Here is a 26,292-nt window from a genome sequence, read left to right on the forward strand (position 1 = left end):
CACTGGAAAAGATAAACCAATTATATAAAATATGCTACATAGTCTCATGAAATACAAGATTTAACAAAAATACAATATACACCAAAAAATTATAATACAAAATAATATGTATAGGTACATAAAAGAAATATCAGGAATTCCAATAAGCAAAGGCAGGAACAGAGATTATTCTAGATAGGTATGATAGACTGTGCAAAGTCAGGGTAGAAAATTAAAGTTGTGTGCAGAAATGAAATGTTGTAAAGATTAAACCATATATGAATTCAGTCTGGAAAACTAAGTTGGAGACTAGTGGTGAAAGCATTTAAAGTACAGAAGATCTGCACTAAATCTTAAAAACAATAAGAAGTCATAGGAGCTTTTGAACAAGAAAGAAATTGAGTCTAATGTGTGTTCTAAGAACATCATATTGTCAGTTTTATGGAAGCAAAAGGAAATTAAATGAATTGTCAAAATCAAACAGGTAGCAAGTAGTATATCTGGGATTTGACTCCAGATCTTCTAACTCCATTTCTACTGACTGATTCTTCTAGGACACCAAAGCTACTTCTTCTAACAACAAGATGTTGTTAATGTTATTTGTTGAGTCATTTCAGTCATGTCTGACTCTTTAAGACCCCATTTGGGGTTTTCTTAGCAAAGATATTAGAATGATTTGCCATTTCCTTCTTCAGCTCATTTTATAGATGAGAAGGTAAAGTGACTTGCCCAGGTCACATGATTATATACTATACTTAAAATATTAAGTGGTTTAAATACTGGATTAAGAAAGGCATTATTTAAGGAGGGTAACATTACTACCATAAGATAATCTAAAGTCAAAATGAAATAATTTTGTATAATGTATACTACTATAGTTCTCCATTGGTATGAATAATAGAGAGATGAACAGATGTTTTTTCAAGTAATAATAAAGACATTTTAATTCAATATAAGCAAGATTTTTAAAGGCTAAAATGGAAATTTAACCTGTACTGAAAGATTTAGATATAAGTCCTATAAAACATCTACAAAGCATAATAATTTCTAAGAAATTAAAACTCTTACTTGATTGGTTTGGGCTTTTAAAAATACAATTGAAAACACTTTTACATTTTTATATTGATTTATCTAACCTGTCCATCTACATTGGACAATGTATATTTACACACAAAAAGAAAGTACCACATAGTAAATTCCTTACTGAATGTCTCTGTGTCTTTCTGGGTTTCTATGTGAGCACATGTATAATGAAAAGATAGAGAGAAAAGAAAGAGAAGTTGTAGAAATTATAATGAAGGATGATTTTTGAAAGAGAAAAAATGAAACATCTAATTTAGCTAAGCAAATAATTTACTTCTTTCTCTTTCCCATTTCTCCCTTTTCACCCCCATCTCTAGCCCTCTCAGCTGAACCTTTTTTTCCAGTCTTGGAGATGTCTGACAAGGAAAAAAAGAAAAAAAAAATTCCTGAATTAAAACACAAAAAGCATTTCACAAAGCAAACATAAGTAAGATATCAATACAGTCAGCAAAACCAGAATGAAAACATTTTTTTCTTTCTCTACTGCAAGATCATTTATTTTAACTTAGTAACATGCAATAAACATGCACTTAAGAACAAACAGTGAGAAACAGCTCTGCAAATACTGGGCTGCAACACAGAATGAAGCAGGAAATGATGAACAAAGAAAGGAATTTCATAGATTCCAGATGTACCCTGGAACCAGCTGGGAAAATACAAGAAATCAAACTAAAGTCTTGTAAAGGTTAGCCCACTGTGTTTTCTAGTGGAAATTAATGCATATTATGATTGCACGTAAGAAGAGTCAAAGTAATAAATCTCAGAAATTTTTTAAAAAGCATCATATTGGCCAAATTTCATCTTCTCCCTCCCCATCCTTTCAAAACATAGAAAGACATCCCAAAATATTTTTAATTTAATAGGGTGAATATTGACCAGCTAAGGGTCAATTACAGGGTCCATAAACTTCACTTACTTTCTGTAATATTTTTACCACAGAAACCAAATTCATCCAACGCCTGCCTCTGAATTAATAAACAAAATGGTATCTCTCAATCACAACCTAAGATCTTTCAAGAACTGTTTCATTTAAAGAAATGCTTTCTTTTAAAAATATCCTTAAATTTTCTGTTAAAATATCTTTTTTTAATTTTTAAATTTCTTTTAAAATATCTTAAAATATGCTTTCTTTTTTCTCCTAAGAAACTTGGATATACTGGAAAAGTGGTAAGAAAATAATCTATTAGACATTCAAAAAGAACAAAACTAAATAGTACACCACAAACTGAAATTCTAGCTATACAAATTCAAAATAAGAAAAGAACCAACAATATACACTAAAAGATTAAAAACATTTAAGGGTCATTATGTGTATGGAAAGGTGAAATCTGTCTTTACAACATAATGATAAAAATTATTATCATTATACCGTATGCCTTATTTTATCTTTGCCTTTGCCTTATTTTATATTTGTCTACATATTATTACTTATGTTATTATTACCTATATTATACCTTATATAAGCACTTAATAGCTATCAAAACACTTTTATATAAATTATCATATTTAATCAAATGATCAGCTTCTAAACTCATAAACTTTGTCCCCATTTTTCAGATGAGGAAACTGAGCTTCAGAGAGAGTAAAGATTTGTCCAGGGTCACAAGACTAATGACCATGAGCATTAATTTCCTAATTCAATTAGGAAGAAAGCACAAAGGCATGAGAAATCAGAGCATAGAATGCAATAAGAACATAATTGAAACACTGAAGTAATCATCCTCTTGTACTCAATTCTAGTCATCCTATATTAAAGTTTTTTTTTTGCTCTACTGGAGCAAAATATGAAAAATTATAATTGTAGCAACTAGAATGCTCACAGTTTCCCTACCCTGGAATATGTCATATTAACAAGTCTTTGAAAAAGCAACAAATGCAAAGAATCTATCATATTTACAAGATTAAATAATATATAAATGCTATAGAGAAATTCTATTAAAAAAAAACTGAAATGAGCTTGAAACAATCCATCTGGTAGCACAACATAGGTTCTATGACAATAGAGACTGATTTTGGCTTTATTTTAATATCTCCAGTACTTAACAGAGTCCCCTGCATAAAGCAGATGCTTAATAAATGCTTTTTTGGATAGGATCTTCTATTCCTTCTGAGAGTCATGAGACTCATAAAAATGTTGTTGATGTCCATTATCACTACTCTGGTCAGTTTTCAGGAAATAAAGGTAGGTGTAAATTAAATGTGAATTTACTACTTTGGATGGATTCTTACTCTCAGCAGTCATTCTCTAAGACTAATATCAAATCAATCAGTCAACAAATACAGAAATACAGAAATAAAATAATAGCACTTCTATAGCTCTTTAAGCATTGCAAAATGCTTTATGTACAATATTTCATTTGATGTTTAGGCCTCTTCTATGAAAAAGGGAAATAATCAATCTTTCTAAACTACTACTGCACAAAATCCATATATATTATTTACTTGGTTCTAACTGGTAGATACAGCACCAGGTCTGGAGTCAGGATGACCTGAGTTCAAATCCAGCCTCAGATACTTAATAACTATGTGACCATAGGCACTTAACTTTCTTTTTCTATAAAATGAACTAGAAAAGGAAATGACAAACTACTCCAGTATCTTTGTCAAGAAAACCCCAAATGGAGTCATAAAGAGAAAGATACAATTAAATTAACTGAATAAAAATAGTAGCAGCTGATGGGCTGCCAATTTTTTTCAAGTATGTATTGTGGGGTGAGGTATGTACAGGAGTATGCTCACATCTGAATTAACTGTTAAATTTTCCTGTGTGAGTAATTTTACTTTAGAAATTGGGAAATGCTACATATCAGATTTTGATGTGTTGTTTTGTTGGTTATCTATATTGATGAAAGTGATGGAGAATATGTTAACCATGCAGTTTAAATTTAAAAGTGCATTTATTTCTTTTCTAGAAAGCTGATTATTAAACATTTATCAGAATACCCCTGGGTATGTATCTTATCTCCTCAACCAAAATACAAATTTCATGAAGGCACAGATAATACATTAGTCTTCTTTGTATCCTCTATAATTACCTAATACAGTCCCTTGCACATAATAGGTACTCCAGATTTACTAGTTGATTGAAAGAAAGAGAGTATGATAAAAGAGCTTATTTTTTTACTCTTAACCTTAGATACATAATAGCTATTTAATAAATGTTTGTTGATCAATCACTCAAAACTATTCCTCTTTCCAAATAAGGTGCTGGAATGGGATAGAAATTCTAACACAAGGATGCATTGGATTCTGCACTGTAATGTCACAGAGATCTAAAGCTGGCAGGGTTGGTTGGCCAAATACTTCCCTGATATTTTTCCCTGAGCCCTGTGTTTGGAGATGGTGCAGCTGTCATGCTTGCTGCCTCTCCCTTTGGCATGCTATACAATGCTGCAGCTTCTGCAGCAGAGATGATGCCCAGGCTGTTTTGTAATTGACCATGGTACATACTGTTTTAGACTCCATCCTTAGGTCCTGAAAAATAACCAGTATGCTCTCCTTCTCCCTTTACCTCTCCCTCCAATCTCTCTCTTTCTTTCCCTTTCCCTCTCCTTCTCTCTCCATCCCCTCTCTTTTTCCCATTCACAATCATTCCTGGGACAAAAATGGCTATTAAGTTCTTATCACCTGAAAATTCAACATAGAGAAGGAAGAGTTAGCTAAACCTGGAAGCTCATGATGCAGAGAAGCCAAAAAGGATTTGGCAGAGAAAGTCAAATTACTCTGCACTAGAAATCTGTGAAATATTGTTACCTTGATCGGAAATCTGCCCTAGTAACAGATTTACCTGGCTTTTGACTAACCCAGAGTCTGACATCATTCAGCTCACTGCATTGCCCAGACTGTACTATTTCTGCCAGAAACAGTTCAAGAATCCATACCAGAGAAGCAAGTTTTACTGCAAAGGCTGCTCAAATGGCCCTGAATGACTTAGGAATGATCAAAGATCATTCAGAGTCCCACAGAACCCTGGAAAATCAGGCCATTTGGACCACTCATCACAACTTTTCCAAGTGTTCAACTTTCTTTAATAGGTCTGGAACTTAAAGACATCTTAAACAATGAAACAAATTGATTCTTATTTATTCTGAAGAGGTTTAATTAAAAGGATAATCTAATGCTGTTACTGTACCCTTGAGCAAATCATTTAGTCTCTGTACCTTGTTTCCATATCAATAAAATAAAAGAACTGATCTATTATATATTTCTAAATCCTGAGCTCCTATGGACTGCCTTAAGTTCTTCTCATCTAAGACATAAGATCCTAAAAACTATGAATTTTCCAGCTCCATGGAAAGCTCCAGAGAAGTATCATTGGGCCTGTTTAAGTGTTGGCTAGGGTACAGTTAACCAGTCAGAAGACTTGGGCTTGCCCACCTCTGATGCCTCCTATGGATATGATCTTATTTAAATCCTTCAGTAATCCTAGATCTCAATCTCCTCATCTTCATATGCTTGTGGAGTCCTTTCTAGCTCAAAAGCTATGATGTTCTCATCATAGCTAAATAAGAAGACAAGGCCCTCTTCAATTTGATTCTATCCTAGAACTGCTGATTTACTTTATACCACTTTCTACTCACATATACTAACTAAAACGGGTTCCTTTCCATTCTCTTATTCTCTGCTCACACCATCCTCCATTTTCCTCAGAACAATCTTGTTAGTTAGAGAATATGAATATTATATCCATTTTAGAGATGAGCAAACTGAGGTACTGAGGAGTATTGTTGTCATTGTAGTTACCTGATACATGTTGGAAGTAGTTTTGAATCTGGACTTCTTGACTTATTTTCTTTTAAAAGAAAGCATTTTTCTGTGGATGTAGATGGCACTTTCTCTCAAGATTGCCTTCTCAAATGAGTTGTGATTATTTTTCTTAATCTTGAGAATTGTTAATGAATCACCATCTCAGAAGGAATGCTGAGGTAAAGGAGCATCTAGTGGAGGAATTATTTTATTTGAGGAAGAAAAATCCTCAGAACTCAGCTCAGGTTCCACCTCCTCCAGGCTTCCTTTCTTGCCACATCCTTTCTTCATTGTTCTCTCCCTCCAATGCAATTGGAAGAATATGATTTCTAAAGTCAATGAACCTGGATTCAAATTCTACTTTTGAATTTTGGACATATCAATAAATCTTTTTGAGTCTCAGGTTTTTTATCTGTAGAATAAAAGGGTTGAATTAGATGCCTTCTAGACACAGCTCTTTGTCTAGAACCCTAGGAACTTTTATAGCCTTCGATGTTTGTTTATTCATTTTATCCTCATATTACCATTTAGCAGTTTCAAGCTAATTTTATCTCAGAAACAAAGATTATAAGCTTGATAAAAGCAAAAACAAGATCTTTTTAGAATACTTAATTCAGACAAGATGTTCAATAAATATTTATAGAATTGAAAACTGCCTTATAGACGTTTAGGATAATGCTTGGGGAGTTGTTTCTTTAAATTTTCTTTCATTTTTATTTTCATATAAAGTATTTCACTGGACTGAGGATTCAAAAGTGGAACCAAGCTGTGCTTGCTACTTACAGTATTCTGAATATAACTATGGACTAGTGAGTGCTTCTCTAAACTTCTACTTTTTCAACAGGTATCAATCAATCAACAAGCATTTATTAAGCTCTTATTTTGTGAGGAATTATATATGTATGGTGTTGGAGATACAAAAATAAAAATAAAACAATCTCTTCCCTCAAGAAGTTTATATTCTATCAGGACAGACCATATGTACAACACATACACATAAGTCTATATTTTAAAATTGTCAATATTTGTTGAAAGTATAAATTTTTGTAGTCATTGAACTTGCAATCTTACAGGGTTATCATATAAAAAAATGCTTTGTAAATCATGAAGCTCTACAGAAACTTTGAATGAATATTACCATCAATAAATTATTCGTTCCAACATTATGTCTTATATATGACATGAATGTTCAAATAACTGACTTTGTTCACATTATCCTAATTCAAGCTTTGCCAGAAGCAAGTGAACCTATCACGTAGTTGCATGTAGGACATTCATACATATATATAATATATATATATATATATATATATATATATATAGAGAGAGAGAGAGAGAGAGAGAGAGAGAGAGAGAGAGAGAGAGAGAGGGAGAGAGAGAGAGAGAGAGAGAGAGAGAGAGAGAGAGAGAGAGAGAGAGAGAGAGAGAGAGAGAGAGAGAGAGAGAATTTTACTTTTGGAAAAAATGTGATCATGCATTAAATGCTCTGTAATAAAGATTATTTGACTTACTAAACTAAAAAAGAATGTGAACCTAACTCATTAAATTAAAAATTAAACTATACTTTAAAATGTAACAAAAAACCCACTACCAAAACTTTATTAAAGCAATAGGGGACACCTAGACTCCTAACACCCATTATCATGCAGTTGAAGACAGAGAAATAACAGAAATACAGCATGCCCTAGTCCAGTTGAGCATTATGTCTTGTATATGACATAATGTTCAAGTAATGGACTTTGTTCACATTTATCCTAATTCAAGTTTTGCAAAGCTGAACACAGCTTATTATACAGACAGACTTCAGGTTAGATCATGTTTCTAAAAACAAACACATATAGAGTAAAAGTTCAGTATGAAATAGTTATAGCTACAAGCAGAAGAAAGGTCTTCTCCTTCCTTCCCCCAAATCCTAACATCATAAGAAGTTTCCTCTGTGTTTTATGTGAATGTGGGCATTGTACAGAACACAAAATGCCTCTTTTCATTCCATGACACTGGAACAAGAAGGAAGTCAAGGTTAAGGCCAAAGAATATGAATTTCCTTCCTGAAATAGGTCCCCACCATGAACCTAGGGAGTGGGGATTTATGTATTCAAAACTATCACAAGCGGCAACTCCCTCCCTCACTTCTTCCATCTTGACCACTATCTTTCTTAAAGGAAAGATGATTTTTTTTAGTATGTCAAGGAGATGGTGTTTCAATGGGTGCCATTTCCAACTAAGATCCTCCAGATACCCTGATGCATCCCAGGATTTCATCATATATCCCAGGGAATGTATCACAGAGTTGATAACTTGATAACTTCCAGGGAGACCTGCCAATAGAGCATGAAAAAAAAATGGAGAAACCAAGAAGTAAGGGGGAAATTATTTAAGTCTGAAGAATATATTAAAGAAAAATTTAAAACTTAGTAAATGTGGTACAAAGAAAACAAGCTATATCACCTCTTCATTGAGTAGTTTCAATAGTGAATTAGGAATCATAAAACTTAGTTTCCATTCTCAGTAAAGTTACTGATTCATGGTTTAAACAAAATATGAAAAATGACTTAAACAAAAATGATTTTTAAAAGGTAAACTTACTTCTTAATGACATGATAAAAAGACAAAACAGATACAATTGAACATATAAAACTAGGATAAGCATAAGCCCAAGCAGTTTACCAAATTATTAACTTGTGAAATGGGTAGATTGCTGATGCCTTTAAGAATTGTTGAAGTGGGATGTGATAATCTTCATGTAGGCAGTCCTCTTTAGCCTAATATATTATACCACTAGTAAATCATATATTATATCCACTAGCAAAACCTGTTATGTTAACTAAAAAATACAAACCACACCACTATATTCTCCTCAATATCAAGGCTCTTCTTTTATCAGTTTAAATCTAGCATTAAACACTTACTAGCTGTATGAACTTGGGCAAGTGACTTAACCCTATTTGTCTCACTTCCCTCATCTGTAAAATGAGCTGGAGAAGGAAATGATAAACCACTCTATTATCTTTGCCAAGAGAACTCCAAATGGGGTTATGAAGAGTCACACATGACTGAAATGACTGAATAACAGCATGGTACCTTATAATCACAAAGACTTCATCATACATTAGCTTGTTTAATTTTCACAACCATTTACTGACCCACAATTAAAAGAATATGTCTTGAATTTTTTTTGTAATAGTAATGTGGCTGGGCCATATATAATCATTTGCCTAATTCCCCTAAACAGTAGCCAATGAGGCACATGTTGGGGACAGTTGGTGAGGAAAGAGAAGATTTCTCAGTGAAAAGTTAACTGGTCCCAGAGGGAAGATCAAAACTAATTAGCATCATAATGTAACCATCTGAAGGAAAAATAATCCATTACACAAAAGTCTTCAGGAGTCTCAGTGCAAAACAAGAGCACAAATAAATTACTTTAGAGAGTCATAAGAAAGCACAGCATTGAAGAAGGTAGGTTGGGACTTGGACAACATCAAGTTCAACCTCCACCACTTACTAGCTAAATGGCCTTGAGATAAGTCATTTACTTTCTATGACCCTAGTTTCCTCTTTTGCAAAATAGAGATGATAATTATTTTATCATTCCTAGGAAGTTGTTGTGAAATTTAAACAAGATAATTTATGAAAAGCTCTTTGTGGCTATAAAGTATTGTTGTTGTTCAGTCCTTTCAGTCATGTGTTTTTATGGGCCAGAACTCTGAAACAAGGATTCTTACAAGGTGTTAATTCAGTGGAATTGATAAGACAATGGTTATCTAGTTTAGCATGGTGATTAATAGTTCTCTAAGTTCAGTGATTTAATCTTACAACAAATAGTGGTTCCTATGTGATATAATGGTTGGTTTATACTCAGTGTAGAGCATGTAAGCCAGGGTCAGAGACAGAGAGAGATTCAGAGAGCTCAGAGACAGAGCCAGAGAAGACAGAGGACTAGAGGCAGGAACTCAAGCTCTTGGAGCTAAGGAGAGAGAGATTCATTTCCATCTTCAACAGCCGTGTGGTGGCTGGCCTGTCCTCCTGCATTTTCTCCACTAAAACCAAGTCCCCTCTGAAAGCCATGAGAAAGCTAGCTGAGCATCAGGTAAAGGAGACAATAAAGACTTTTGGACTTTAACACCTGCCTATTCTCGTGGTGATTACTCTGCTAAAAGGAAGGATGCCCAGAGACCTCCAGAAAACCAACTGAGAACATTACAATGTGTGACTCTTCACTACCCCATTTGGAGTTTTCTTGGCAGAGATACTGGAATGGTTTGCCATTTTCTTCTCAAGCTTATTTTACATATGAGGAAAGTGAGACAAATAAGGTTAAGAGATTTGCCCAGGTTCACCCAGCTAGAAAGTGAATAAGGTCAGATTTGGACTGTGAAAGATTAATCTGATTCCAAGCTTTATCTACTACACAATCTAACTCCTCCGAAAAAAAATCATATCAATGAACATTATTGCTGTTGTTTTTATTTCACAGTAAACAGAATCCCCTGATTTTGTCATTGCAAACTCCAATAGAAGAATTGGAGAGGTATGTAAAGGGCTGAAACTCTAGAGTCAATACACTGGGATAAGACAATGGAGCACTTGAGGCTAATACTGATTGGACAATACTCTATAAGAATATGCTTGGAAAATGGCCCTTCCCACTATCCTGTGCTGGCCCAATCATTTGTTGTATACAGAAAATTGTGGGAGGAGGTGCAGTGAGACTAGCCAGAGTCACTTCTGCTAGTAAACGGACAACGTGGTGAGGTTGCAGAGATCCTTCTTCACTTCTACAGCTAAAGACCTTAAATAAAGACTTGCTTATCCTGACTCCGGCTGATTCTAAGGCATCCAGGGTCCTAATGCAGTCACCACACAGGTACATTAAAAACTTTAAGAAACTAAATAATGAGAGCAATGACCCAATCTAGTTTGCCATGTGTACCATACTGTATTGCTATCCCAGCTCTATCAAAGTTTTATTAGCTGTAAGGGAAAAGTGAAAAAAGAGAAAGTTTTCAAAGAAAAGTATGAGTACTTGGTGCTACTATCCTTGGCACTAGCCCAAAAAATAGTAAGCAAATTTATATCTCTAACTAGTAAATAAAAATAAGGGCAACAGTGTTGTTTAAATGCTGTTATCTGGTCTTTCTAGCTAAAAAAAAAAAAAAAAAAAAAAAAACACAGAACACTGTTTTTTTTTTTTGTTTGTTTGTTTTTTTTGAAACAGCTTTTCCCTCAGTATTTCAGGAAGGAGAGTTTGAGTCACTGAAATTCTAGGGCAGTGACATTTCATGCCATATTTTGCTCTGGGAATTTATCACAACAGGCAACTGGGGCAAATTATTTAAAATTAGAGACCACCTTAAGGTAAAACTAAAAGCTTAGTGTACATAGTACAATGAGGAAAAAAATAAACCAAATCACACTTCATTGAGTAATTTCTCATTAGTGAATTAGGTTTCCTGGTTTGCATTCTCAGTAAAGTTACTGTTTCATGGTACAACACTCGCAAATCTTTTGAAGTCCCTTTCAACTTCCCAGTAAATGCTTGGAATACTTCAATTAAATGTGCTATATTGAGTACATATGATAAATATTTGTGTTCTTACTTAAGCAAGTGTGCTCACTTTCCCCAAAAGTAATTAAATTGAACTTTAATTCTAATAAGTGATTATTTCATATATGCTCTTTTGAAAAAATGTAATTGTAAAGAGTAATGCAGAATTTCAAGAAAACTAGTCACACTGCATTATAGATACTAAAAGTGCTTATATGCAGGCATTAACAGGTACAGCATTTTGTGACCCTTTCAATAAGCAAAAAAAAAAAAAAAAATCACTATTTTCACTTTTTTTTTTTTTATCCCCAGGTCATCTTGTTGATTTAGCACTTCCAGTAAGGACAAAATACACAGAGAAACCAAATGCTTCCCAGACATCTCAATGCCCTGGAGTGGGCCTTTTATCTGACCTAATAACCTTTGCTAGGGAGAGAATTCGCTTCCTCAGATTCCAGTCCCATAATCATAGCCATGTGGGATGGGAAAGGAAGAGATTATTCACATTTGTATAGAACATCTTGAATGATTGATATTACTTGCATATACTTTAAGCTTTGGGTTTATTTATTTATTACCTTCCAATTGAGTAAGATGGCTATTCCTTTTCTTTTTTTCCCCCTCAATTACATGTAAAAACAGTTTTAATAGATATTGTTGGTTAGTTTGTTTTGTTTTGTTTTGTTTTTTACCTGGAGGCAATTGTGATTCAATAACTTGCCCAGGATCACATAGTTAGTAAATGTCTAAGGCCTTATTTGAACTCAGGTCCTCCTGATTCTAAGGCCACTGTCCCAACATTTGTTTTGTTTTCAATTTTGAATTTCAAATTCTTGCCATCCCTTCTTCCTCTCCTCTCTCACTGAGAAGGCAAGCAATTTAATACAGGTTATTCATATGCAGTCCTGTTACTCTACTGATGAATTATTAGCTTTCTGTTTGACCCAGGGTTCTGAACTGGTCTCTGCCCTCAGTACATTTGAAAGCAGACTCTTTGCCAAGTGTTCAAGACTCAACATGGTCACTTGAGCTCAAAACTGCAGGTCATCTTTGATTCTCTTCTATACAATCAGGCCCTAATTCAATTCAATTCAACAATTTATTAAGAGTCTACTATGTATAAGGCATTGTGGTTGGGCTTTTAAGCATACAGAAAAAAAATAGAAAAAACCCTGCCTTCAAAGAAGTTGTATCCTAAAGGAGATGTTGAGGAAAGGGAATATAATATTTACATGGATAAACAGCTATAATATGAAAATGAAGAAAGTACTATCAATTAAGAGAATTTCCCCAACAAGACAACACTTTGGAAGAAGTCAAGAATTCTAAGAAGCACAAGACAAGACCTTCCAAGCACATGGAGGTAAAAAGTAGCCAATATTGCTGAAATATACAGTGTATGAAAGAGGGTAATATGAATCAAGTTTAGAATGGTCAATTGGAGTCATACTATAAGCGACATTAGAAGCTAAGCTGTTGAGTTTGGTCTTGTTTTGTTTTTTATGGTACAAGCCAGAAGAAATCATATCTAGAGCAGGGGAATGATTTGTTCAGATGAGCTTTAATGAGACTTCTTTTCTGCAACTCTGTGAAGAATGAACTGGAAAAGATGAAGACTGGAAGCAGGTTATTATTAAAGTTCAAGAAAGAGGTTATTCAAATATTAAAATATCACTGTGTTGGGCCATTTAATTATGTTAGTGTTAATGAGGATTAATAGAAAGATAAATCAATGAAAGTAACTCTTTAAATACTTAAAATATGCCAGGTGCCAGGGTACAAAACGGAGATAGTTCCTTCCTTTAAGGAGGTCACATTATAAAAGAGAAAGATAGATAATTGGTGGCTAAGGAGGTTTATTCTGGTTTGGAAACTCACAAGCAAGGTGAGAGGAGTCACAGGGATGAAGTCTTGTATATCACTTGTAGTTTCAATAGTAGCATTGAATTAATTGTGGTTCTAAAGCTGGAAGGGAAGGGAGAGGCTACTAGGAAAGACAAGCAGAACAGAAAGTGAATCAAGGTTAGATAGCGAAGCACTTACCAATTAGAGCACTTCAGCTCCATGGAATTCTAAAGCTGAATGGGGCAAATCTTCCAGGGCCTAGTGAGACAAACTCACCAATCCACAGTCTAGGTTTTGTTACCAGTTCCCAAAATAGTTATTACCCAAATGATCCTTATTTCTTAAAATGATAAACTTTAAATTCTAACTCAATCTTCTCTTCCTCCCTCCATTATTTTTCTCTCAACTCTTCCTCCCATCTTACATATTCCTTTCAAAGCTCCTGGATTCTCATTCCCTGAATCACTGAGGGCCACACATTATTGAGACTGTGGAAAGTAAAGCACTTGGTGATATAACACCTAGATTTCTAGTCCATAGTATAGTTTAGGACCAGAAACAATGATACATTTCCCAAATTTTTTTTCTACAGAACTATAAACATTCTATGTGATACAACTAGGAATTTCATGAACAAAAATCAAGGCTAGTAAATATTTTCCCTCTAAAATATTAAATATGGAATGATGCATTGCAAAAATGCTGATTACATGATTTTTCAGGATGAAAAAAGACAATTTCTTTTTATGCCAACATTTCCACAATCCTCCTTTAAATCCAGAATATATTTCATATCCCTAAGCCAGCATTTATGGAATTTCCTCACTACATTTCAAGCCCAAAAAAAATTATTTGAAGAAATTATCTTTGGAATCAATGATGTAGATAGATGCCCCTTCCAATTTGAGATTTCCAAGTGCCACATAGATAATTTATTCACAACACTTTAAAAATCCTAAATAAAATTATAGAACCTACCATTCTGTATATTTGTTTGTTTTCAGGCCAACACATCAATTTCACTCCTAATATGTCCTTTTCTCCTGTTTAAAATGTGTTATACAGCTTTTATGATTCCCTAAATACCTTCAGGAAGATGTAATTAACTTCACTTAGTTTCATCTTTTGTGGGTTTACAGACTCAAATGGCTCATTAGCATCAGAGAAGCAAATCAAAGCATTCTCTATGAAACTCTTCCCATTACATTCTATTTGGAGTGATTATTGCCAACTGAAATCATTTCTAAACTTTTGTCTTCTGATAAAGCTCTCTTTTGATATCTTAAGAAATTTCTATGATTTGTAGGACCAGTTGCCAACTTTTTCATAATCCCAAGGTACTTTCTATTGGCCAATCTATCAAAAAGAAAAAAAAACAAAAAACAAAAGAGAATTAAAAAAAAAAAACCTACTAGCCAGAGACAGAAATGCCACTTAGATGTATGAGGTAAAGATTAAAATTATCCTACAATGAATTAGAAAACTGATTAAAATAATGAAACAAAAATTATCCATGACTGCAATAAAACAACTTTACATGATCCCCTTCTGATTTAAAGAATCATTATACCATCCCTAGTGCTAACAATCTTAGTACTTCATAAGTCTTGGCTACTACATCTGCTGCTACTGCTTCTAGCCCTGGCCTATGTCTATACATTTTCTCTATTCCACTCCCCAAACCATGGATTAAAAATAGCTAATTATCTAGCTGCCCAGCCTTCTATTGAAGCAGCATCTAAACTATTTTTAACTCCAAGGCATTAACAAAAAAACTGCCTAAAGTTCCTTGAAGACAATAATCTTATTTAATCTCTAATATGGGTTCCATCTTCATGAACCTGTATGTGTCATACACCCTTACTTGTTGACCAAGCAGGTCTCACCTCCCTCAGGCTTCATAAGTCCCTGAACTGTTCATAAACTGTAGATTGCTACTTACAGTTTAATCTCTAGGGTGTAGATCCCAATTTACTATTCATTATTTTGACGGAACAGTTGTCTACTATGAGGGTAGACACTCACTCCATCAGTTGAGAATTAGTCAGATTTCACTTGTGATTAAACTGGATTTGAATGGAGATTCCTGGACTTAAAAGATCAAAATAAGACAGCACCTGGACCCAAAAAAAGTTTTCTTGAATAATTTGGTTTGTGCCTATATTCCCTGCATGGAAAAAGTGTCAGTTTTAATCCATTTCTTTTAGACCAAAATGATAGTTAATGCCTTCTTTTCCAAAGCATATATTTTCATTTCACAGACAAGTAATGCATAAGATTATATACAGTGCCTAGGTTTCCTGCATGGTAATACATTTTTGGCCAGGGTAACATTCAATTATGTATTGAGTTGACAAATGGTTATGGTCTTCATGTATTAGGGAAAATTCATACCTTTGACAGTGATCTGAATTCAAAATCCCAACATCTCTAGGCCTTCGTTTACTTTTTTTTTTTTTACTTTTTTTTAATTAATTTTTATAATTATAACATTTTCTTTGACAGTACATATGCATATGTAAATTTTTTTTTACAACATTATCCCTTGTACTCCCTTCTGTTCTGAGTTTTTTCCCTCCTTCCCTCCATCCCCTCCCCTAGATGGCAGGCATTCCCATATATATTAAATATCTTATAGTATATCCTAGGTACAATATATATGTGCAGAACCGAATTTTGTTGTTGTTGTTGTTGTTGCAAAGGAAGGATTGTATTCGAAAGGTAAAAATAATCTGGGAAGAGAAACAAAACAAAACAAAACAAAACAAAAACAAAAACAAAAACAAAACAAAACAAAAAAAACAAACAATGCTCACAGTTTACACTCATTTCCCAGTGTTCCTTTTCTGGATGCAGCTGATTCTGTCCATCATTGATCAATTGGAATTGGATTAGCTCTTCTCTATGTTGAAGGTATCCACTTGCATCAGAATACATCCTCATATAGTATCACTGTTGAAGTGTATCTCCTAGTTCTGCTCATTTCACTTAGCATTAGTTGATGTAACTCTCTCCAAGCCTCTCTGTATTCATCCTGTTGGTCATTTCTTACAGAACAATAATATTCCATAACATTCATATACCATAATTTACCCAACCATTCTCCAATTGATGGACATACATTCATTTTCCAGTTTCTAGACACTATGGAAAGGGCTGCCACAAACATTTGGCACATACAGGTTCCTTTCCCTTCTTTAGTATTTCTTTGAGATATAAGCCCAGAAGTAGCACTGCTGGGTCAAAGGGTATGCGCATTTTGATAACTTTTTGGGCATAATTCCAGATTGCTCTCCAGAATGGTTGGATTCTTTCACAACTCCACCAACAATGCATCAGTGTCCCAGTTTTCCCACAGCCCCTCCAACATTCATTGTTATTTGTTCCTGTCATCTTAGCCAATCTGACAGGTGTGTAATGATATCTCATAGTTGTCTTAATTTGCATTTCTCTGATCAATAGTGATTTGGAACACTCTTTCATATGAGTGGAAATAGTTTTAATTTCGTCATCTGAAAATTGTCTGTTCATATCCTTTGACCATTTATCAATTGGAGAATGGCTTGATTTCTTATAAATTAAAGTCAATTCTCTGTATATTTTGGAGATGAGTAGGCCTTCGTTATCTTACTTCTAAAATGAAGGAATTGAATGGGCTTCATTGAATGACCAAATGATCTCTTCAGACTTGAAATGTATGAGCCAGTAAAATTATATATCTTCTGAAGCATTAAAGTAGCTGATACACTGCACATTTAAAATTATAGAATTTGGAAGAAAAAACCTTAGTGATTACATACCTATTTAGTATGGTAATTTGCATTAAAAAGAAAGGAAGGAAGGAAGGAAGGAAGGAAGGAAGGAAGGAAGGAAGGAAGGAAGGAAGGAAGGAAGGAAGGAAGGAAGGAAGGAAGGAAGGAAGAAAAGAAAAGAAAGCAATTATGGTAATTTGCATTAAAAAGAAAGGAAGGAAGGAAGGAAGGAAGGAAGGAAGGAAGGAAGGAAGGAAGGAAGGAAGGAAGGAAGGAAGGAAGGAAGGAAGGAAGGAAGGAAGGAAGGAAGGAAGGAAGAAAAGAAAAGAAAGCAATGCCTTTGCAACTTTTTTCTTAACCAAACCTGTGATTTCATCAGTGTAGGGATGTGTCCAAGAGGAATTTCTCTTACTAATGCAGATTTAGCACCTCCTTTACCACTTAACCAAGTTGTTAGAATTCAATGGACTTGTCTAGGACCACATATCCAGTATGTGTCCAAGTCCCAAGTCTTCTTGATTCTGAGGCTATCCTCTCCAATCTCTCTGCTTTGTTGTATCACTGTGTTACAAGAATAAAAACTAAGAGAAAAAGACATAATATTGAATTTTAAAACATTTTAAATAATTTATCTTAAATTCTGGTGCTTGAGGAAATGCAGATTTAATAAGAGGTGGCAATATAGGAGTACTATTACAGGAGGTAATAGATGGAGATTTGTGGGTACTGACAAAGTCTGTTAGAGGTTTGGGGTGCTCATGTTTATGATGTTTAATGGTACTTCACAATATATGGCTTTCCTTTATCTTGATAAATATATAATACTACTCAACTGGGGGCAGAGTTACCAATCTCAATAAGGAGTAAAGGGAGTTTTAAGTTTACAAATGAAATGAAGGGATAAATGATGGAGGAAGAATACTTCCTGAAGTCACAGGAAGAGTTGAAGGAGTAAAAAAAGAGTTTAAGTGGGGAGGGAGAGGAGAGAGAGAGAGAGAGAGAGAGAGAGAGAGAGAGAGAGAGAGGAGAGAGAGAGAGAGAGAGAGAGAGAGAGAGAGAGGGAGGGGAGGGGAGGGAGGGGGAGGGAGGGAGGAAGAGAGAGAGAGAGAGAGAGAGAGAGAGAGATAGAGAGAGTGTCAACGAGCCAACTGTAGACTTTACTAGAATATTTGAGAAGCAAAGGATTAAAAATTTGGAAGAAAAAAGAAAGTGATACTGCAGTCAGAATCCACTGGAAACTTAAGGACTTAGAACTTGGGGAATGCCTATTCATATACCACAGAGCAAGACTGGAACACAGTATTGTTTATGCTGCATAACATAACATAACTATTAAAACAACATTCTCTGATTATGATATATTAGGTGATTGGTGTAATTTTTTAAAGTGTAGCTTATCTTGGAGATATCTATCTTCAATCTTCTACATAAAAAGGCCAAAACTATGTCAAGAACCAGGCTAGGATTGAGGCCAGGATAAATATAACTATAAAAGTAAAGATGGGTGAGAGAGCAGATAAGTCCCAGGTTAGAAGTTTTCAAATGAGATTTTCCTGTTCACTCTCCTTCCCCCCTTCAAAAACATCAGGAACAAAAAGTTCAAGTGCCAGGGTAGATGAAATAAAACGGAATAAGGAACCTTCAGGAATACTCTATAAAATTTAAGGATGTGGCTTAGCAAGATCCAAATAAGATTGTACTATTTAAAGTAAAATAAAACACTTTACTAGATTACATGTAGATTCATATTGGATTCATCATTCTGATGATGTAACATGTAAGAACTTGAAGAGCTAGATGATTTGGTAGATAGAGCACCAGGTCTGAAGTCAGAAAGACCTGACTTCAAATTTGGCCTCAGATACTTATTAGCTGTTCAAGTCACTTAACTTGTGTTTGCTTTAAAGCACTAAGAAGGAAATGGTAAATCACTCCAGTACCTTTGCCAAGAAAACCCCATGAATAGTATAGTTCATAGGGTCTACAAAGTGTCAGACCTAACTGAACAAAGTAAGTATAAAAATTTAGTTTTCCAATTCAGGAGAGTTTCTTTTTTTTTAAAGTCCTAGTATATAATACTTGCTTTTTTAACATGAGAGAATAAATCTTTATATATTAACATTTTAGTTATACATTTTTTTAGTCATAGCCTTTACTTTGAAGTACTAAATCCTTCGGCAAAGATTAGAAATAGAATATCAAAAAGGCAATGAGTGGCTTATGAGAGCCAGGATCAAATCTATATTGCCAAGCAGAAGCCTTTTCATTGTAGTTTTTTCCACCCAATTGTCTTCCATAAGTCTCACTGCTGTTTCCTTTCAGGTTATAAAACACTGACTCATGGAAATGTCAGAACACAACTTCCTCAAAGTAGCAATCTTATAGGAAGTGTTTATTTAGTCTTACATGACACATTGTGAGTATTGTTGGGGTTAGTGTGTGTGTGTGTGTTTTTAATGTATAAGATACTGTTGCAAAAGATAATTTTCACTTGAGGTACAAAAATGTGTAAGATTTTAAGTTTGTTGAAAATATATCAAAATAACAAATTGACACACAAAGGAGACGTAAGTAGCATTGTGTTTAATGAATGAAATCCCAGATTCTCTCCTCTATATATTAAAGGCAATGTTGTTTGAGGGGGAAAAGTGGAAAAGGACAAATGAAAAAGAAAGAAAAGAGTCTTCCCAATTCCAATTCATCCTCCTACTTAAAGCATCTCCACCTTACTGATTCAAGCATTTATGAAGCTCTACTGTGTGCCAGTCACTGGGAATATACAAAATGACAAAAAGATATTCCATGCCCTTTCAAAGAACTTATATTCTATTGATAGAAAATGACATGCACATAGAAAATTAAATACAACTATAAAATAGTCATTTCCTTGAGTGGAAGGGAAAGGAATCAAGATAGGCTTCCTTTAGGAAGTGGCACTCAAGCTGGACTTTGAAGAAAGATAAGGAGCCCAAGAGGCAGAGGGTAAGGATGCAAGTTCATTCCAAGCATGTGGGAGGGAAGGGAGGAGGATAAACTGTACAAAGCTATGGTGACTAAATTCAACATTTATTTTAAATTTAACAGTTTAAAGAATCAAGGTTTCCCAATATATGAAAAAAAAAGGCCATTTCTAATAACTTCCTTTTCTCTACTAGGAGAATTATCCATTATTATACAACATTTTCTTTAAAGGGAATTTTGAGCTTGAGAAACACAAAACCTTGAAAGTTATCCTTTGGTTAGAGAGATAAGATAATTACAATTTACTTTTTTTTTTAATTTTTAAAGAAAGAAAAAAAAAAACCCTACAGATGAAGTAACTTGTCCTAGATCATTCAATATACCAATAACAAAGAAAAGACTTGGTTACAATTCCAAGTACCAATCATGATCTAAGCTATATTTTAGTCCAAACCACTTACCAATTAAAAAAAAAAAAAATGAAAAGGTATATGTTGCTAAAAATTCTCCCTCTTTTGTATTTCTCTCTGAGGCCACCTATTGGCTTGTTTCCTATCTTCAAAACAACTAACAGTTGTGCAAGACAAGGCAAAAATACTGGCCATAAACAAAAAGGATTAAGGGAAACTGAACAAAAGCTCGGCACACCACCTGTCTAGTCATTGGATCAGTCCTTTACCTCCTGTTTAACTAACATGGCTTTCACCCATGCCACTGCACTGAAGCCTAAAGACATGTTCCAACATTTAAATACAGCTAAACACCAAACAATTACATTAGTATGCTTTCTTCCAGGATTTCCAGCCACAGGCACTAATTCAGTACAAATAACCTCAAGCATTTCTCTGCTCAAAAGCAATATAATTGCCTTCTATGCACAGTCACTGATTGCCCCTGAATATGATGCTATCTTCCCTGGCAATGTATCCACACACTTCTTTATGTGTAGTTTCAGTACCAAGGTAAAAGCCTATTTTTGGGAAAAAACAAAAAACAAAAAGAAAAAGTCAGATTTTATTCTTAGAACTATATCTAGGGAGTTGGATGATTGGACGTTTCTGAATGGCTACTCATCTTCATCGTGCTGTTATCATAGAATATTAGGGTACTTCTGAAAGGTTCAAATAATACTCAATCTCCACTGTGGGATTAGAGGCAGCAGATGCTCCAACAATCAGATTAATCCTCACCCTAACTCTGGTGTTTTGTTTGCTTGGTTAAAGTGGAAAGCAAATGGGAGGAAGGAAGGAAGAAGAAGGGATCAAATCAAATCACTTCTTCAATCCACATACCATTCAAACCAAGTTCCTCTATGTTAGTCATTACCAAATCATTGTCCAGAATTCTCTTCTATGAATGGCAGATGGTAAACTCAGGAACATGTCCAGTTCAACTGTTGTGCTTTCTTTATTGGCTGTGAGAATTTAGTCAATACCGAACAGTACAAAAGAAAAAAAAAAAAAAAAGAGCCCAAGGAAAGCCATTCTTTTTGTCTAAAAACCCTGCTAGAATTCTTCCTTGAACAAACAATTACTTACATTGAGGCTGTCCATAAGGGCATGAGTAAAAAGTAGTTAAAATTGAATGGATAAATCATATAATGAAATCCATTCATTAAATTGTAGTCACACCAAGTAATTCTCCCCATCCTTTAATTAGGAAATCATATACTTTTGTTACCACCTCATTGTATCTATTCATATCCTTCTAGAAATAAACTTGGACAGATAGATTATAAAATGAATAATCTAACTGAATGAATACTGATCATGTTAAAGTATCATTGCTTTCTTACTTGATCAGTCATATTAAAGTATCTTTTGCTATTAAATTTCTCAGTTTGTTAAGAAAGCTCAACCAAATAGGCAAGAGAGTTCCCAATCACATGCAAGGCACTGACACATCCTCTCTCCACACTTTAGGCCAGCTATATCAGGATAGTGTCTAAACAGTGGTCCTTAAGCACAAATAAAACAGACAGGAAACAACATGTTGATTGGAGTAGCTTGAATTCCTCTACATCAAACACCAGCTAATACATAAATTAAGTAGCAGGATAGGATCCTCTATTTCCAACAATTTTAAATAGGCACAGAATTAATTGTGAAAGCCAGTTCAATAGATGGACAAAACCCTGAGGAATGCTGATGCTTTTACACAGCCTTCAAAAAGGCAGTTTTCTAGCCAAACATTTCCTCATCTGACCAACCTCCTGAAATTATGAATTTACCACCTTAATTGACTGTATCAATATGAGGTACCAAAGTTGTTCCGTAAAATATTTACACTTCATTCTCCTAAGGGGGGGGAGGGGAAGAAAAAACAAATAAAGATCCCCACACACCGCACAGGGTTCATCCACCTTAGGACACAAAAGCTCTTCCTCCAGAGCACCTCCTATTGAAACCTTTAATATTAGCAGTTCAATCGGTAGCATCCAAAGCCCTGCCTGCTGTAGCAGTATTCTAAATAGCGACCCATTGAGAAAATTTGAAGCTTTTCTGTGTGACAGGAGGCAAGCTCCACAGCAAGGCTGCTGGCTTTGTGTCCTAGTCTGGGCGGCACGTCTCTCATTGAAACGATGCAAACAACGCTGACGTTTTTGCCTGTTCCGATTTAGTGTATAAACCACAATATTTTCTCTCACACATTCGCCAGCTGGCTAGCTAATATACCTTAATGCTATAATCTACCTAATGGATTCAACCGAGTCTTTCGTAGAAGGATCCTTAAAAACAGAAAACAATCATATCAGAGAAAAATACCCCATCACTTATGCAGAAAGATGCTGCTGGAAGCTGAAAAGTGGACCTCCTCATAAATATGAGTTATAGACCAAAGAGCATCAGGGAAGGAAGTCCCTCGGAGCTGCAGTTGGCACAGATGTGATGGTTCCACTGCTATTATAACATATTAAGCTACACACACACACACACACACACACACACACACACACACACACACACACACACACACCACATTCTACAAGTCGAAATGAAAACTGTCATACCCTGCACCAAGTCCTATCTCCCCATGCCAAGGCAAACTCAAACTTCCCCAGACACTGGCCAACGGACTCACGAAGCTGATTATCACCCTCCGTTTAAAAAAAAAAAAAAAAAAAAAGACTGGAGATGAGTTTTCGTTTCCAGGGCCGTCCCAGCCAGATAGGGCTGTGCTTAGCTCCCAGAGAAGAAGCCAAGCAAGGAAGAAGAGAAGGACCACGAATTCAGCCTCGCCCACTGCTGCCCTAATTGCAGTAACTTCGGGAGACATCTCCAATGCAACAGACGACTTCTTTTTTCCTCAGACAGTCTCTTTTCGGACTCCCTCTCCCAAGGATCCCATCCTCCCCTCCGTCAACCCTTACCACCCGCAAGAGCGCAGGCTCTGCAAGGCAGCAGAGCAAGGGAATGAGAAAAGCCCAGGCAAACGCGGGTTGGGGGCGGCAGCTTTGCGGAGGGTCGGGGAGACTATAGTTCCCAACCTATGCAAGGTTCTGCGACCGACCTTTGTCAACTGCCCAGCTAGGGGCCGTGAGAAAAAACGGCACCTTTCTTACCTATTTTAATCTTTACGCTTTGGAAGACGCGAAGACCCTCTTCCTCTACCGCCATACTGCCTGACCGTTCGCCTGCCTGCCCACTTGTCTGACGGCTCCAGCTGTCCGGGACTCTGCACCAAAATGCAACCGCCGCTGCCGCCGCGGGAGAGCAGCCCGGGATTGGTCTGGCTGTACCGGGAGGGACAAGCTGCAGCAGCAGCACAGAAGCAGCAACAGCGAGACCTAGGAAGAGGAGGAGGAGGAGGAGGAGCAGCAGTAACAGCAGTAACAGCAGTAACAGCAGCAACAGCAGCTAGCAGCCGGAGCGCGGCGCGCACTGCGCAGCCCCCGGTCCTCGGGCTCTTCATTCTGTTTCCGAAAGCCGATAGCAGCACCCAAGCGCCAGCCCACGCTTTCTGCCCATTGGCCGAAGTCTCGGGGGCGGGGACTGATTTGCTCCTCCTACCGACAGAATCGTGGTTTCCCATTGGTAGTATCTTCAAAAAGGCCCTAGGGCGGAGACGAACACTGAAAGATGGGTTAGGAAAGGACTAAACCCGGGATTGTCTGGGTTACCAAGAGCTTGGACCTTGAGGCAAGGGGATGGGGTGAAGGTTTGTATTCCTCCTGGACTTGGAGTGGGCCTTGGAAGGGAGTCGGGTAGCCTCAGGAGATAGCAAGGCTGCTTTGCCGACCAGTAGATGCCTAGCTAGGGCTATCTGTGGCCGTGTGCGCAGTATTTAGGATGCCCTCAGTTAAAGTGGAATACCTGAAGGAGCCGATGAGACTAAAGGCCTCTCGGCTCCTTCCCGCAACCTGGAGATTTTCTTTTGTATAGCCAAATTAAATAGACGGCAGCAACCCTTGCTGTGCTGCAGAATTCTCATGGGAACAACAACGACTGGATGGAATGCTTTCCAGGAAAACCTACTGCAGTGTCCTCTCTTCTTTTGGGACTAGAATTTCCCATCCGTTAGCGAATTCTCCTGTTCACGCACTTATTTTTATCTCGCACTTGGTCAAGAAGTTCCTCCTCCTTCTCTCCAAACTTCAACAATGTAACGCATTTATCATTCTTTATTTAGGAGAAGCTGTGACATGGACCAGACAAACTAGGAAAGTGAACATCCTGCAAGGTTCAGCTTAGATACCGCCATATGCATAAAGCTGGATACTCCTACTCCTCTATTAACTCTCCCTCACTTCTCACATTAGGTTATATTTGCAAGCTGTGTCTTCCATTATATACAGTTTATTTTTGTATACTCCTTTGTAAACTCCTTGAAAGACTATTTTTGTTTTCTCTACTATAATTTTACAAAGCTTCTTGTACATTGTAGATGCCTTTAACTGCCATCTGAAACTGAAGAAGTTGACTGGCAAAGAAAGGAGCCAGCAAGGAGCTCCTGAAAAAATGTCTTTGCCTGATTCTAAAGTGGTCTGGGCATTAGTTTCCTAATTCCCTCTTTCCTAAGGGCTCAGGTCAGCTGAAAAGCTGCTACAGACCAGTCGACAAATTAACCTCTTGGGAGATTTTTTTGAAATCACTCTCATTGTCAGTTCAAGAGGACTTAAGTTTAACTTAGAAAGCTCAGGGCAAAGTCCATGTAATTTACTCAGGATTTTCCCTGTGGGGCACTAAGCTTAAGTAAGGAGTAGTTTTTGTTTTCTGTCTAAACTGTCTAGAATGACTAAGGTAAGTTACCTATTAGTTGATGGATCAAGGTAACAAGCATGTTGGAAAATGAATGCTGTTCAATGACAAAGGCATTTTAGAAACCTATTCCTTGAATATCAAATAGTTTAATTTTCACTAGTTTTTTTTTTCAAAAGTTATTTTTAATTTTTTAAAAGATATATATAATGCCTGTCTATTAAAAAGAGGGAATTTGTATTCAAATACATTGGGTGTGAAGACTTAACCTGAATGATTTTTGTTTTGTTTTGTTTTGGAAATCATTTTTTTAGGGGATAAGGCATTTAAATGTCTTCTTAATTAAATGTTTTTTAATTTATTATCAGCTAACTATATTGATATGTCTTGCTGATTCAAAGTATAGCCAAATAATAAGTCTCTGTGATTTATATTTGTTTTAATACCTTATTCATCTTTGACCCCAGTATAATATAGACCTAAATACAGAGATTGCCAAAGGCCTTCTTTGTAATCCAAAGATTGCAAGAAGTAAGGTTCACAATCCTTATGAAGATAACATCCTACCTATGCTATAATCAGGCAAACCTCTATAAATTACATACATGTGAGTGTGTTTGAAGTGTGAATGGAGACTGTTCAGGAAATTTTTTATCTGGGAGTATAGCAACTATGGTTGATAAAGTCATTTAGATCATTGGAAAGGACCCAGCTTTTGATTTTGGTTCTATCATTAAACTAAATCAATTTTTCGGTGCCTTGTTTTCTTTGGTGAAATTGAAAGTATGTTACCTAATATCTGCCTTTTCACAGATACAATTTAAAATACTAGTGAAATATATGTCTTAAAAGCACTTATTGTGCTCTAAATAATATAGTGTTTTGTTTTGTTTTGTTTTACAAAGTGTAATTCTAAAACAAAGAGATCTGCTCTAATGGAAAGGGACCTGAACTCTCAAGTCTAGTACTAGTTCACCAACTAGCTGTGTAATATTGGGCAAGCCAGTTAACCTCTCTGGATTATGATTTGTTTCCTCATCCATAAAATGAAGTGATTGGATTAGCTGGTCAGTAAGATCCATTCCAGCCCTAAAATTCTGTGATCTAAGAGATGATTCATCTCTGTCTGGAACTTAGAGAACTCCAAACAGACATGCTAAAGACTGCTTGTACTACTTCCCCC

The 26,292-nt window shown here is 35.8% G+C and overlaps 1 protein-coding gene across 4 annotated transcripts in view; it reads right to left on the minus strand.

The window, feature by feature from the left end:
* Positions 1-23,820, minus strand: part of RASA3 (RAS p21 protein activator 3) — a 292,598-nt gene extending 268,778 nt beyond the window's left edge. For all 4 annotated transcript variants that reach the window (XM_074299614.1, XM_074299612.1, XM_074299611.1 and 1 more), the window contains exon 1: positions 23,474-23,820. In XM_074299614.1, the coding sequence (XP_074155715.1) occupies positions 23,474-23,528 (55 nt within the window). In that variant the 5' untranslated portion in view covers positions 23,529-23,820. The remainder of the gene's footprint in view (positions 1-23,473) is intronic.
* Between the last annotated feature and the right edge of the window lie 2,472 nt (positions 23,821-26,292).

This window comes from Sminthopsis crassicaudata, chromosome 3 (assembly GCF_048593235.1).
Source record: "Sminthopsis crassicaudata isolate SCR6 chromosome 3, ASM4859323v1, whole genome shotgun sequence".
In the NCBI taxonomy this organism is placed as follows: domain Eukaryota; kingdom Metazoa; phylum Chordata; class Mammalia; order Dasyuromorphia; family Dasyuridae; genus Sminthopsis; species Sminthopsis crassicaudata.